At 38.2% G+C, this 16547-nt stretch overlaps 1 protein-coding gene across 1 annotated transcript in view; it reads right to left on the bottom strand.

The window, feature by feature from the left end:
* Positions 1 to 16547, bottom strand: part of LOC122792225 (CUB and sushi domain-containing protein 1-like) — a 3080606-nt gene that overhangs the window by 1995815 nt on the left and 1068244 nt on the right. Inside the window, exon 18 of the mRNA XM_044059969.1 lies at positions 1771 to 1927. Coding sequence (XP_043915904.1) covers positions 1771 to 1927 — 157 coding nt within the window. The remainder of the gene's footprint in view (positions 1 to 1770; positions 1928 to 16547) is intronic.

Below are 16547 nucleotides of genomic sequence, written 5' to 3' on the forward strand. Positions count from 1 at the left end.
CTCAGGATTGTCCTGCTCTACAGTCACTGTTCTCCCATGATAACCCTAATAGGCCCCTTAGATCAGAAAATCAACTTCTTCTCCAAATTCATAACCTAATCTACCTGCTGGCCAGCATCTTTACTCATGGATCATAGCTAAAATATGGAATTCCCTTCTTATTAACATTCATACAACTCAGTGCACCTCCTCATTCAAATCACCTCTGCGGGCATATCTCCATTCTAAATTGATCTGTAACTGCTCTATGCCTCCTCCTGCCATAACTTAGACCTAGCTGACCTCTGACCAGAAAAATCAAGGATTAGACTTGCTGCATAGTTCTAATTGTGTTTACTTAACTCTTCTGAAACGTAAGAATTCAGCTGTATGAGACACTTAGTTATAATTCTCATGAATATTTCTCCTGCTTTATATTGTTTTCTACTATTAGATTGTACTTTTTTGAATGTATGACTTGTATAGTATGATACTCCTTTGTAATTGTTGAGGAGCTTTTCTCCTCTTGCCTTATACTGTATTCTGCTTTTGTTTTATATGTAGATTTGGTATTGTATTAGATACTTCATTTGTACTTTCTTTGTGGAGCTTTTCTCCCCGGGCCACCACTGAAAATGGGCTCTGCTTGACCCAGTGGACTTTCCCAGTTAACAAATGCCAATAAATAAATAATAATGGTGGCTTTAAGTAGCATATTATCTTTACCTGAATAACAGCATTTAGGCAGCGGACATGTATAGTAATATACATCTCTTTAGAGAACATTTTGTGGTTTGAGAAACAGCATTTTGGTAATGATCAGACAAGAGAACAGCATGATACAGACCCATTTACATAGCACCTGAACAGAATGTATACGGTAGTGATTAAACTACAAGATGTATTTCATTTTGGATAGCGGAAGCTCCCAGTTTCCTAACACAACCCAAAGACGTACATAGGTGAACTGGATACTCTAAATTTGCTATAGGTGTGAGTGAGTGAGTGTGTATCTGTTTGTGTTGTACAGAACAGCAAATGAGGAAATGCTAGCCACCTGGAAGTGTGAACATTGGCTCAAAATGATGGTCACATTTGATGGGAAACCCTAACACCATTTGCAGAAATGGGAAAAAAAAATGGGTTATGGACAGATGGTGAGAGAGATACACAAAGGTGTGTTTTAACAGATGCATTTGTTAAGCGAGTATAATCATACTGAGTGCTGACAGTGCTTAGTGCAGGCAGATACAGAAGAGTTATAAGGTAGACACAGCACATTAATCTTTTGTAGAGACCACTACCTAGATAGAGAGCCTTACATAATCTCATATTACTGTTGGGCAGTACATCAAATATATGGTATTATTAGAGCGTCGATTTTACCTTGCTGAAGATGAGCATTGGGAAAGCCATAAGTTATTAAGGTGACTCATTTCTCAAGATGGCATATGAGTGCAGGTAATAAAAAGAATCCAATATGAGGAATGCAAACCAAGGAATTTGCTTTTCTCACACAGTCTATTCTGTGGCAGCCTCTACTTAAGTCCACTTTGTCAGGAAAATGCAGGCTTGGTAATCACTGTTGAATGTGATTTTTTAATTACCTACTCTGTCGCAATGGCATACAAACATTTTAAACAGATATATGACTGTTCTTTGCATGTCAAACTCTGAGTCATTGTAAACTGTTTAATGAGCAACTTCAGAAAAATGTGGTAACCATATCTTGTCAGTATGAATTTAACAAATCAACAAAAAAAGACAGGATATCATACAGTAGCAACTTACTAGAAAACTGCAGCTCAAACCCCTTGCTAGTATTTTCCATGTTTGTGATAAATTCCAGCCACATATTGCTTGATGTGCTGTTTATAATAGCTCCTATAATGGAATCATTCGAAAAGGCACCTAGAAGTCTGGCAGAATTATTACGTCCATCATACACCTAGGAAACAGAGAAACAGTACAATATTATATCACAGCATATAGTGGATTTACAGTACCTAATCTAGATGTGTGCAAGTTTTTTTTTTTTAGATCAAAATGTGCTTTAAACGATAATAAAACACAATTCAATGGTATGTTTCCTTCCAATAATATGATCCTTGGCTTGCACTTTAAATTATCAGATGGAATTATTGCTTAGAATTACTTTAAGACAGTGCATTGCTGAAATTCATAACAAGAATTAGAATCCATAAGGGACCTTTAAACTTATGCAGAGGTTTCACAGCTTATTGATAAGGTCAAGTTACAAGATTCACTGGTCCTGATGTAGGAGTACTCATTATGCATTTTATATTAAATCATTTAACATCTTGATTCTGAAACCCCTGAATCTGTCATTCAAATGATTTTTTAACAAAGGAATTGTGGGCTCTTTGTAAAAGACACAAATGAGACTACACAACACAGCGTTGGAAAAGATGCCTGATTCCATGAACTATCAGCCTGTTTGTATGACCGCTCTTTCAGCTCGTACTTAGTGCTTAAAAAAGAGCGTTACATGGCTTAGTTTCATCAATCATTTGCTTAGTAGGCTTACATGTGCATCAGCATGGCTTCTTTGGGAACTGGCCTTGCCTTACTAGATAACAGAGTATTTCAAACATCTAAACATGGCATTAGAGCCAGGGTTTTCAGTTGTTTATTTATAGCTAGATGTACTTAGGGATTCTGATAACACTTCTCAGGATGCAAGTGCGTATAATTTGATTCAGTTAAAAGCACTTCTGGGTTCAGCTTTGTCCATTTTTTTTTTTCAAAATGATAACACAGTCATAACACAATGATCAAATATGGAAAATAAATGTATACTAAGTTGGTAGTTTGTTTTATCCTGACGAATCAGTTCACACAGTCCATAAATTCCATACCTCATTTTTCAAAACAATGTTAAGAGTGCAGTGCTGAATAGTAACATATCTAGGAACTGTACTTCATTAAACTTTGGCTAGATAACGCTAATACAAAAACAAACAAAAAAAGAATATATACATTGGCACAGTCAAATCAAACCTGATGAAATTTGAAAGAAATGTTGACAGAACATTTAAACACTATTATGGCAAACAATCCATTGTTTCACTTCATATATTTGTCATCTGTCTACACGATTGCTGTTTACAGGCCTAACCTTGCAGCAAAAATCACAGAGAAAGCAAATGATGCTGAGGAAATCAAACCCATGACTACAGAGTGAAGTTTATTAACATTTCACATACTTAATCCTCTGTGCTAAACTGCCAGATAAGTAAGGCAAAAAACTGTCATCAGCAGAGACAAATGTTTTTTTCCCTATAGTCATAGTAACCAACATACCAATGAGTACAACAGCAAGAGGATGCATGTGTTTTGTTGAAACATAGTCTGTCAAATGGTTTTATATTAGGAATAGTTCATCAAATAGTTGTTTTGTCATTGCACACTCTAGTCAGTTTTTCTCACGCGTAATGCAGTTATTTACTGGTGGTCATTGGTTTGCAAATATGAAATCAGTATATATAAGCAAAGTAGTAAGAGGCGATGCTCCCCTATTCATAAATCTTCAGTGTTGGAATGTTCTGTTCATTGTGTTATGTGCTTTTACAGTTTTAGGGCTTTACACATGGGAATGAAGGAGATGTGTATTTGGTATTTTCTTATTACAGGTGTTTGTAGCAGTGCCTTTGTTAAAGCACTTAGTTACTAGTTTATGCAACTAATTGGATGTAAACGGAAAGCTGCATATAAGGATACAGTTTTGGTTTGTGTTTATGCAATGATTATTCTGCTATAAGCTTTTTGAGCTACTAGTTTGCCCCTGTGTGACATTTTTAGATCTATGTCAGTTTATTTAAGCTGCTGTCTAAAGATACTTGGATATCTCAAGGATGAGATGAAGTAAGTTGTGGCTATTATATTTGTTATACTGTTGGGGTTATTTCATAAGTGTATTGTTTGTATTAAATGTGATTTCAAGTGTACATGTTCTCTATGTTTATTCTTTACTATATTACGTTTTTCATCAATATATTTTCAATAGTTAAAGATATACCCAGTATCATAATTATTTAAACTTAATTTATTCAAACACATTTGACTAGATACATAAGGGACTCTATGGTTTATAAGACAGTGTGCTTGATATATTATGGTTTTATTGTATCAAGTATGGTAATACACCCACTAGTTTACCACATACAATAATCCATTCTTACCTGCCCAGATGAATCTGAAGGAAAGCAAACCTACATATCCGACTAGAAACAAGGAGTACGTATTACAACCACTACTACCACAATTTGTTACACACCACTACAAAGAATATGGAATAAATTCATATTTCAAGTCCACCACTGCACTGCTTTAATTATGTTTAAAAATAAGGTCCACAACTAAATATGACCTAAGAAATCTACCTGTAATAGTCTGAAATAAAATCCTTAATGACTAATATGCCATAAACTGTATAAATCACACTGAAACTATAGCAATCCATTACTTGTGGTTGTTACTGAAAAATGTAATGCTGATCAGCTCTGTGGTGTCCTTTTTTTCAGTTACTATGTTTTATTTAATCTAAACCAAATAAAAGCAGTAAAGTTATTTCCAGTTACATCTGAGGTGAACTGTACTGAACAATTTAGAGGTATGCTGTAACATCATATTTATAGGAGTAGATTATTCAATTAATGGTATCTACATTTGTGATGTATCAAAAATATTAAATTTACAATAATTACCTAACATTGCAGACATGATTTTTTTTTTTTTTTTTTTATGATGAATGTTAGCTGTGCACCCAATATACTGTATGTGCTTTGATAACAAAACACCTGTTTGGTTCCTTTCTCATAATTCTTGGGGCATCACTGAGTAGCATTAGAGTGAATTATACTGCACAAATGTGCAGTTTATATATATTGTTGCTGTTCATGTTTGTCATATTCCCTTCATTCAAATGTCAAGTGTAGTATATACTGCCAAGAGCGAATACAGTGTCTTATGTTCAGTTCGAAAATACAATTGTTTCTCATCCTTTTATCAAGACTGTGGGCTCGTGAAGACATAACTGCTAAAGCACTTATGGCTATTGGTTTAGAGGCAATACTAATATATTTACTATCATAGTTATATTACATTAAAGTAAGGATCAACAAGTGTAAATATTAAATTATTAATGACCCCCCCTATTAATATTCCAAAAGGTGCATGCTGATTGGCCAGTGTGCCCATTGTAAATCCCACAATATACCAACGGTAAAAGGTCCGGTTGCCTGGACTTTTTCCATTGGTATAAAGTGCTCAAAACCTTTTTTTTTTAACAAATAAAAAAAAAAAAGAAAAGAAAAAAAAATGGAGCAACAGAGACTTTCTTTTCTCTGTTGCTTCCATTTCAAAGCATTGATGTACTGGATATGTGTGGGACGCAAGTCCCTTACGCATGCTCAGTACATCAAAACAAGGAAGCAGTGTACTACAACCAGCAGAAGAACAGTAATGTGCCATTATACAAAGACAATATTTAAGAAAAGTATTTTTTTCTTAAATAATGTCATTGTATAATAGCATTAACCGATTCCGTGGGTGTGTTATATTGAAATTTACTCACGGTTGGCTTTATTTAATCACTCGGGCTTTGCCCTCATGATCAAACTACATCAACCGTGGGTAAATCTTCAATATACCATACACGTCATCGGTTATTGCTTAAATAACTAGTGAGTCAAAAATATTTTTATTTCTTTTTAGATAAGAGCAAATTCAATATTATCTTTGTAGTCCATAGCCTTTATATATGCAGAATACTTTTGTGTCTGTATGTGAAAGTTTTACTTAGTAGTATTTTTTATTCCTCATGAAGATCTGGTTATGAATATTACAAGCTTGATGTGCATAGAATGTGAATAAGCAACTGACTTAAAAATACAATAACTATCACAATATCTCTGAAAGGAACATTTATCTCTGATGATCATAACTAGTTTACAAAGAATGCATGAATTCTTAATTAAATCAATTATTCTTACTCAAATTGGTAAAGTGGCAGAGAAAATAATATACTAGGCAGATGCGATTCAAATATCTTCAGTCTCACTTAAAACAGACATTATTACATCATTTTATTCAGATCTCATCTCACTATAATTAATTGTACTCATTTTCTGGAAACATTAAGTAAACACTAAGTAATCCTAGACCTGGCATATCATTTCAATAGTACTATGTACAGTCTTCTCTCTCATCAATCATATCAAGGACTTTCGCTAACTAGGTTTGGTGATGATTGCAAACTGGGGGGGTGGTACTGGTTATCAAATCCCATTCCAAAACTCAGATTCTCCAGCAAGTCCTTGACCAAACAAATGTTTCATGTATTAATCATGGGATTATGTTCATTGTTTAACACCAAAAAATGTAGCATTAAATCCTTTGGTAAATTAACATTACTACTGCTTACCATATACATAACATTCCACTTAAATTTTACACAGTCATCAGGATTTGTGTACATGTGCTGATAACAGACTGCCTTTTAACTACCATGTCTCTGTGATGGTTAGAAAATCCTTCTTCCTTTACTAGCTTATCCTTTGTGGTGTCTCCTCAGTGTCCAAAGAGGTGAAAATCTAATTTTTTATACATTATTAGTCCTTTTATTGAATACAATGCACCCTTCAGCATGTACCTCACCAAGCATCTAAACTAGCTTGAGTGACCTCAGTATTTCTTCACCAAAAATAACTTAGGCCTCAGTAACCTTAGTTACCTAGTCTAAAAGCTCTGTCTTTCTACTCAGTGGCATACAAACTCCTGAGGGTGAAATCTGTTTAGCCTTCTGTGTTGTCCATGAGCCATAACTCTTTGAGCACCTTCAACAAATTAGAACAAGTGGTAAAGCACCAACTCTAAAAACCTAAACCTACATTATCACATAAATAAGACCAGATGGTGTGACAGATACCTAACCCAACATATACCAATTTTCTGGAATAGGCTGACCTTATCTACCAGTGTACTTCCCAACAACATTTAAAACCAGTCTGGATGACTAGAGGGGTGAATGCAAATTTACACAAGGAATATGTGGAACCACTCTACCTAGTGTGGTGGCACTACTTGCTTCTTGATGGTCTCTTTTGGCCGTAAGCTTAGTAAGAACCTAGGAACCTATGCTTCGGCCACTACAGATAGCTTCTTGCAGATAAAGGAATTAAAAGATGAACACATATTTATCGAACTGATATTGAGAAAATGTAGGCTGTCGCAAAAAGCAGAACCACTCAAAGTCAAGCCAACATCACATTTAGAAGGACCCCTAAATTTTTTCAATAGACAGCTGAAAAGAATATAGGCATAATTCTGTTATAAATTCACAACCACTTTTTCAGATTACTGAAATATCAGACACACTTTGTGCCACTGGACTGCGTAAAAAAATCTGTAAATTCATGTAATTTTGATGTATTTATAATGATCCCCAAAATGATTACTGAAGAGAATGGAATCACAGCACACAGTAAAGGGTCATGCCTTTGGAACATATTAAACCCTGGCCCGTACAGTCTACTCCCATTCAATGAAGTAAATAGTGTGGGAAGAAACAGCCAGGGAATTGTTATGGCTAGGCTTGTATAGGCCCTAGGGCCGATAGCCTAGTACCAACCTATGAACCTATGAACAGGTACTATAAAAAGTAAATATCTGCTATGGAAAAATAAACATTATGTCAAACATTATTCCAGGTTACATAATACGGTTAGGTTAAGCTACAGGTTAAATGCCAGTCTACCAGACAGATCTTTTAAACATTCAGATGTCTATATGGGTGTGTGTCTACTATATCACATCAGGAGCACACAATGCAGTCTAGCTATAAAAATAACATAGATTATGCCTATATTATTTTTATTATCACTTTTTTATGCTGGAGTGAATGGTTGAACATCTAATTTGATGTAGTTTACCAGGCATTCCATCATACCAAGCCATCAATACGGAAGTGCTTAAATATTGTCCAATGTCACTAAGTTGCTTTGGTCATAAAGACTGAGAAATCTTGTCATAACAACATGGAGACCTATGATCACGCATTTTCTTCAGAACTTGTCTGTTTTGTGACTGTGAGATTTTCTATTTCTGAATTAAGAAGGTAAATTATTACAAAAAATGATAGGAGTTTTAGTATTGTTATTGGGTTAATTCATGCTGCTGGAGGATTACAGATGGAAAGGGGGACGTAGAAGAGAAATGTCTGGCATCTGTGGTAACATAGATGACCAATAACATGGAGCTGTATGGGTGTGTTGCTATTACACTAACTTGTGAGCATGCATAACTGTTTCAAAACCTCCCTAGTTTAAATGAACAGCCATATCTGTTTTGTAACATTAGTAAGAAAACAAGTCTTAAACAATGTTCAACAATTTCTATAGCTGCCTTCCTCTTTATGGAAACTCATGGATAGCATTGCCAATCCATAAACTAACAAGGTGGTGCTAGCTGCAAGACTCTTCCCAATATATATTTGAGATAGCTCCTGAGTGCATCACCTCCATTCTATTTCCGGTATGTAGTTCTGCACTATAAGCCATACTCCCCATTCAGAAAATAAATAAATAAATGGAGGAACTGTTTTCAAAGATGGATAATTATCCACAGCACTATAAAATCTGCCATCCTATATTATTTTTTAAAAGGAATACAATACCAATATAACAATTCAAGGCAGCAAACTGGCCTATTTACTCCATGACTTTATCCACCCAAACAAGTGAGGATTTGCTTAAGCCAGACAAATGATAAATAGCAGTAAACAACCCCTATACATTTATAACAGGCTTGCTATTACCAGGCTGAGGAGTGGTAATTCATCACTGTGACAAAGCAGAAGTTCCCTGAGACTCCACGAGCAGAGCACGTTTCTTTTACATGTATTTCATTGAATTGAACTTACAGTTGTGCTATACAGCTAATCATAACATGGTTTGGTTAAGCTGGAGGTCAAATGCTTTATAACATTTTGCACTGTTATAAATCTTTTTTACTGTTTCACTGCATTTTTGTACTGTTTTAACTGTATTTTCATTGTTAGATACTGTTTCATTACTGTAATTGCATTTTTATTGAATTACTTATCTGTAAACTACTTTTTGATACTAAGAGTTCTATTTTCTGTTTATGAGTTGTCTATCTGTGCTTTTCTCTGTATTTTCTGTGAGGTTTCTGTGTTCTAGTCAGGTAGCATATTCTGGATAGAGGCTTGCTGTATCCAGGCATGGTTGTTTTCGTGTTGAGTTCCCTGTGTTTCTGGCAGCCATCTTATGCTGGTAGGGGCATGTCTTCTCTGTTAGTGAGAACAGGGTTGCCTGACCTTCTCTAGCATGAGTGATTGGATGGAAGTGCAGAGGCTAGTAGGACTGGGTAGTAATCCGAGCTTCTAGAGTCTTCCATCTTTTCTAGTATCTAAACCCTGTGTTTGCAGGGTGTTGCACTTGTTTGCTTGTTGAGCACTGCTGCTGCACTGTTTTAACCCATTGTGAGGTATCTCAGTTGCATTTTTTCCCTTATCAGCACTCCTGTGTAACTGACGCGCTCCTGTCCAACTACTGTGTTGACTGTATCCAGCCCTACTCACACCTATAAGGTACTCTGTTCTGATAGCACACACTACCATCCTTGACCTTTCTTTCACAAATCCTGACAACCATGGACAGACAATTTCCTGTGACTTCTCCTGTTAGTCTAGTTGATATGAGCATCCTGAGACAGTGTAGCAACTGCCTCATGTACACAGACAACCCTCTTCTTCTACCATCTAGGAACACAATGTGTGAGAGATGCAATTACATTAGTAACCTAGAATCCTTGCTGTCTCAATCACAAGCCAGTACATCTGGCACCGAGAAGGTTGTCTGCACAAACACCACAAAGTCTACTACCACCCACACCTGTACAGTACATTCCTACATATGTGGAGGTTCTTAACAAAAACATACCTAAACAAAAGGGACCTCCGTGGCAAAAGCCCACACACACATAACAACCCACTACACCAAGGATCACACATAGTACACATTCCTGTCTTACAGGCATGTGCAATATGTGTGATATACATGGCTGTGTCTCACAGTCTCTAAGGCCTCACAAACCCTGCATACTAATCATAGAAGACTCTGTCATGAGACACACAGATGTGCCCCTCACCAGACTAGACAAGAGGAAAGTCACGGTAAGTTTCTTGTCAGGTGCTAGATTCTGCCATATCACTCACGCACTCAAGTCTCTCAATAACAGGTGCTGTTATGACTGTCATAGTCCATGTTGGTGTGAATGACCTGAGACGAACCTCTCTGGACTATATGAAGAGAGACATGATTGAGTTTGCTGAATATGTGTCCCAGGCAGGTATGTCCTTAGCCTTAAGCAGCATCTTACCATCACCCAGAATGAAGACTCAATACAAACAGAAAATGATTGACTAACAATTGTCTTAGTTTCTGGTGTCATTCCAAGGGAATCCAGTACCTGACAGCCTGGGAGGACGTGATTAATAGACTATGATGCTTTGCCAGAGATGGCCTTCATCTGTCTCCCATGGGCTTCAGGCTTCTGGCAAAGGCCCTTGCCTCTCCCATAGTGCCTTTTTTAGGCAAAATCATGACGACAAAATTGCCAACATGAAAAATTCTTCTAAATGAAATTTAAAGGTCATGCTGCTAAACGCTAGGAGTCTTAACATGAAACTGCACTCATTGCAAGCATTCCTATCCCTGCAAGATGCTGACATTTGTGCAGTCACTGAAATCTGACTCAAAGTTGTGGAGAGCATCCCAGCTACAAAGCCAAAGAAATTGGAGTTTTAATATTTATCAAAGACATACACACCTCCAGGCTGGTCAAACAGTATGACACACAGACGAGACTCCAGGCACACTTAACTATTGGCAAAACAGCTATTGAAATCATAGCTAGGTACAGACCCCCAACCATGACTCAGGAGGCCCACTCCACCTATCTGGATTTACTTGAATCCATCAAGATTTAACCCACTACCCTGATCCTGGGTGACTAACTACCCGACCATAGTGTAGAAGACCTATTCTAGCTCAAACATGAATGGCCAGAGATTCCTTGACTTCATCAATTCCAGTGCATTGGATCAGCTGGTTGACACCCCCACAAGAGGTGAAAATATCCTGGACCTAGTACAAACCAACATGAGTAGCCACTGTAACACCCCTACAGTGTCATCCTCCTTGGTAAGATCTGACCATAAAACAATCACTTTCAAAGTCACCATCTCCCCTGAACCCCCTCCCCCCTTGCCAGGGTTGAACAAAACTTTTCCAAAGCTGACTACATCCTCCTAAGAACAGGCATAAGCAGCTTCACAGCCACCATCCCTTCAGTTGAAACTAGCACTAATGTTCAAACCTACAACAAAAACTATATGAGCACCTACATGGCTGCATGGACTCAGCAATACCTGATAGGACCAAATCATCTTCCTCAAGGAAGAGTAAACCTGTCTGGAGGACAGCAGCAATAACAAAACTCTATAAGAAAAGGAAAAAAAATGCTGTCCAGGACCAAGAAGGAGCAGGTGCCAAGTTGGAAGCAATCTCTCCTTGGTCTTAACAAGCAAATAAGTTCACTGGTGAAATTCTCTAAAGCTAACTTCGAGTTCAAACTGACCACATCCACTAAGGGCAATCACAAGGCCTTCTTCGCATACATCACAATCTCAAAGGTAAGAACCAAATCTGCTCTGAATTGGTGGTCAAGAATACCACATACACAAACACCATAGATATAGCCAACCTGCTGGCAGACAAGTTCAGTAAAAACTTCATCCCCCTGTCACCCCCATCAGTAAACCAGGACATTCCCAGCACCTGCCCCCATCCCCTCATCACCAGGGAGCAGGTCATTAATGACCTCTCAAAGGCAAAAAATACAGTCCCATGGGCCTGACAGCATCTCTGGCTGTGTCCTACATTAACTCAGGCAAGAGCTCTCAGCACCACTAGGCACTCTATTCAACCAAAGCCTGTGCAACGGCTTCATCCCAGCAGATTGGAGGACAGCCACTGTCATCCCTCACAAAGATGGAGCATCTACCGACCCAGGAAATGATAAGCCCATCAGTCTGACTAGCCTGATCTGCAAGGCCATGGAACGCATTATCATGGACCTTATAAACAAGGACAGTGGCAACCTCCAAATGCTTGATCCTACGCAGTTTGGTTTTGTCAAAGAGAAATCATGCCTGTTAAACTTGGTTCTTTGAAACAGTCACCAAAGCCATGAATGAGGGGAAGACAGTGCACATCACCTACCTTGACCTAGCCAAAGCCGTCGACACTATTCCACACTTGGGCATAATAGATAAACTCTCCCAGCTAGGCATCAACCTGTATGTTACCAGATGGGTAGCTAACTGGTTCACTGACAGAACCCACTCGGTCAACATGGAAGAACCCACCTCTAGTAGTAGACCTGTAACAAGTGGCATACCCCAAGATTGGTCTTGGGGCCTTTACTGTTTAGGATGTACTTTTCTGAGGTGCAAGCCCAAACCAGTGGTCTGCGGCTGACCAAGTTTGCAGATGACTGCAATCTGGGTGCTGTCTTAAATTCCCCTAGTGATGTGAACATTCTCCAAGAGGGCCTTACTCAAACTAATGGCTGGTGCCAGATGCATGACCTCAAACTGAATGCCAAGAAATGCATCATTATCCCCTTTGTGGAAAATGACATCCCCACTAATTATCACATTAATAACAATGCACTAAGCATGCAATCAATCATGGGGGACTTGGGTACCCAAATAGAATGCAGGTTGATAGCAACATGACGTTTGACCACTACATTGCATCCATTGTATGTAAGTCTTTCTACATGGTCCACCTCATAAGTAAGGGTATTTCATCCAGGAACAAGTAGGTCATAACATTCCTGTACTCCTTCCTTATCAGACCAATTTTTGAGTACAATGCCCCTTCGGCATGTACCTTGCCAAGTACATGCAACAGTTGGAGAGACCACAGAGCTTCCTGACCAGGAAAATCCCGGGTCTCAAACACCTATCCTATACCGATAGGCTAAAATCCCTGTCCCTCTACTCAGTCTCGTACAGACTGCTCAGAGGTGACCTGTGTCTGGCATACAAGGCTGCTTCAGGTTCAGCCTTGATGGACTTGCTGCATATCCATAAGTCAAACTCTACTCACACAACCTGCACACAAGGCTTCAACCTAGTCTGTGACATTAATAGAACTTGTTGGTGGGATAGATTTGTGTCCCAACAACTCCCCCATCTGTGGAATAGACTCCCTCTCCATGTCAAGCAGGGTAACTCACTAGCCCCTCTTTAAGAGGAACATGGACGATTGGATGGGAAACAGAAAATATACCCCTGGGATCTGACCTGTGTCCCTGCTGGACAGGGAAAACAGGTGCTGACTTTGTGGGAACATGAGTGAAATTCTTGGCTAGGCTTATAAGGGCCTCTGAGCCAATAGCCTAGTATTGTCCTATGAACCTATAACTGTCCTCCACATTCTTAGTTTTAGCAATGGCTACTAATAATGCATTTTAATATGTACACAAGTAGTGCTTCTAGTTAAAATCTTAGGTCTTTCTTCCCTCTCTTTCAACTACAGACTTGCTTGAAAAGGCTTAATTAGTTCACTCACTGTCATCACAATAAGCCCATATTTCTCCCTAATCTTACCATACAACATTTTACCAAATATTGGTGCCCCTTCTAATCTCCTTTATTGTACTCAATACATTACTACTTCCACATCAGTTCAAATATGACAGAATACAGGGTTGAATTTCTGCAACTGACTTTTGTTAGCAATGATGATCTCATCATGTTTTTTAGGATACCCAGAACAATCTCTTATCTCTCTCTTTCTCTCTCTCTTTCTTTGTAGAGGCCATGCTTTATTAGACATTTTAATAACAAGACAATATCTACAAGCATATGTATCATGAAATTTGCATGCAGAATAAATCACAGACAGAAGTAGAGGCTGTCCAGGAGCTCGTGAGATTTTTCGTTATTAACATTTCTGATTAATACCTACCAGTGCAGCCCAAAACCACTGTTTAAATATTTCAGAAACCTTTAATAAACAAGTATCCCATCAATCCCATCTTTCTTACATAACCACTGTTTAGAGATTACTCTTAAATTCCAGAGATTACATTTCTGTCTAATACTCTTACTGAAGATTCCCCATAGATTAGACAAAAGAAAAATCAATTGAATAAAGCAATGTGCTGAACCAAAAATCACAAAATTTTAAGGAAAATTACAGCACAATATGCCATGTAAAAGATGTTATTTAAATAAATAGGATGACATTAAGCTTCATCAGGTTCAAACTTTCTCTCCTAGCATTTCTTCTATCCTTCAACCTGCACCACTAATCTATTATTTATTGATATGCTTGATTTATAAGTCTTTCATTTCTCCCTCTCTTTCTGGGTTCTGATAAAAACTCAGTCATTGGGGTGGTTATCATTGCCTGCAAGAGCTTGTCTTATTTTTGTCACTCATCTTTCAGACTAAGATAAAGTAACTGATCCCTGCTGGCCAAGCTAAATTTCCCCTTGGCTTCCAACCATTCCATAATTTTATTTGATTTCTCAATCTGCTCCCAGTGTTCATGATCTGACTGCATCCTTGCCCAGACATAAGTAACTACTGTTTGCTGTCTCCTTGTGGAGCCCTTGTAATAGGAACCAAATGACAGAATTTCCTTCCTTCATCTGCTACATGAAATACTACTTAAATAGATCTCCATCATCTTGTATGCATGATATCCCACCCGATTAACCTTATTACATTTCTTGAACTGCAGCTAAAACCCTGTCCTCTTTATCTAGCCTTTGCCATATTGTGTTTTCTGGAGTATAAAAACACGATTGGCCCACTTACAGAATTCAGGGTACTAAGAACATTTTTGTGACTCTAATCTTGCTGAACACGTCTCTGCCCAGCAATCTGAATTCCCTTATTTTCTTTGCATTTTAAGTTTCTCTTTTGCTGCATCACCCACATTTGGTTTAATACTACTCCCAAGTACCTTATTTGAATATGACCATATAGGTAAGGGTGTTGCTGTACTAATCCACTTGTATGAGCATAGTTATATGCAATAGTATTAGTTTTTCCATACATTAATTTTGTACCCCATGAATGCTTCAAACTGCTTCAACACCGAACATACAACCCAGTATTCACTTCAGTCTGATAAATCAGGACATCATCAGGAAATAGTGCTATTTTATGAAATATTTCATACCACTGATACCCTTTCATGTTACATGTTCCATACCAGTGATACCCTTTCATGTTACATGTTCCATACCAGTGATGCCCCTTCATGTTACATGTTCCATACCAGTGATACCCTTTCATGTTACATGCTCCATACTTGTGATACCCCTTCATGTTACATGTTCTATACCAGTGATACCCCTTCATGTTAGAACTTATCTTTTCTGCTAATGGTTCTATATAGAATGCAAACATCAATGATGAAATTGGGCACCTATGTTTGATGCCTCTCTGCAGATTGAATGCCCCTGTTGACTTTCTGCTATATTTCATTTTCCTTCAGAGCTCATCTACACAGATGTTATAAGTCTTATAATAGCACTAAGAATATCTGTCCTGGCCATTAGTTTAAACGTATAGTTCTCACTTTCTCCACAGCCAGGTTTATTATTAATAGAGGGCCTTTCTGTTTTTCTGCTTCCTTTCGTATCATAAGTGTTCTGTCGATATTATTAAATGCCTGTTTCCCTTCAACAAATCCACACTGGAACTGGTCTATAGTTCATGGCAAAATCCCAGCAGCTCTCTTAGCTAGGAGGGACACAAAGTCCTTGTAGTCATGACTACCTTCCTCGAACTATACTACTGATCTAATCAGCGTATCCTATAACTAAAAAGATCATCTCTACTTGACTCCAAGTAGACTATTCTCTATCTGTTAAACCTAGCACTTGCTCCTACAGTACTTATTACCTTGATACAGCACTCTTGTCATAGATAGTACCCCAAAAAGGCAAACCCCCATTTCTCGGTCACCCACATCCCCCGGAATCTCTTTTAAAGTTTTTTTGTCTATTCCTTCTAGCATGTCGAGGGATCAGTTGCTAGTGTCCTCTCCTGCTCAGCTGGTGAACCTGGGAATATTGAGGCAATGTTACAATTGCCTCATGTACACAGACAACCCTCTCCTCCTCCCACAAAACACAAATACATGCGAGAGATGCAACTATACGGCCAAACTGGAGGCTGAGCTCTCTCAACATAGGACTGGCAAGACCAGTCAGGAGGAGAAGGTTACCACACACACTATAGACCCAGTCTCACATAGTACCATCACAACCTCAAATCATACACATAAACACACAAAGACATACTCGGAGGCTCTGATCAAAAATCTACCAAAACAGCAGAGGCCACCAAAGCAGACACGCAAACAACCACCACCTCAGAACACAATACCTGAAACACATAGACCTCACAGTCAGAGTGTCAAACAGTCACAGCC

The sequence above is a fragment of the Protopterus annectens genome, chromosome 1.part2, assembly GCF_019279795.1.
Source record: "Protopterus annectens isolate FY-2018-M chromosome 1.part2, PAN1.0, whole genome shotgun sequence".
NCBI lineage: Eukaryota > Metazoa > Chordata > Ceratodontiformes > Protopteridae > Protopterus > Protopterus annectens.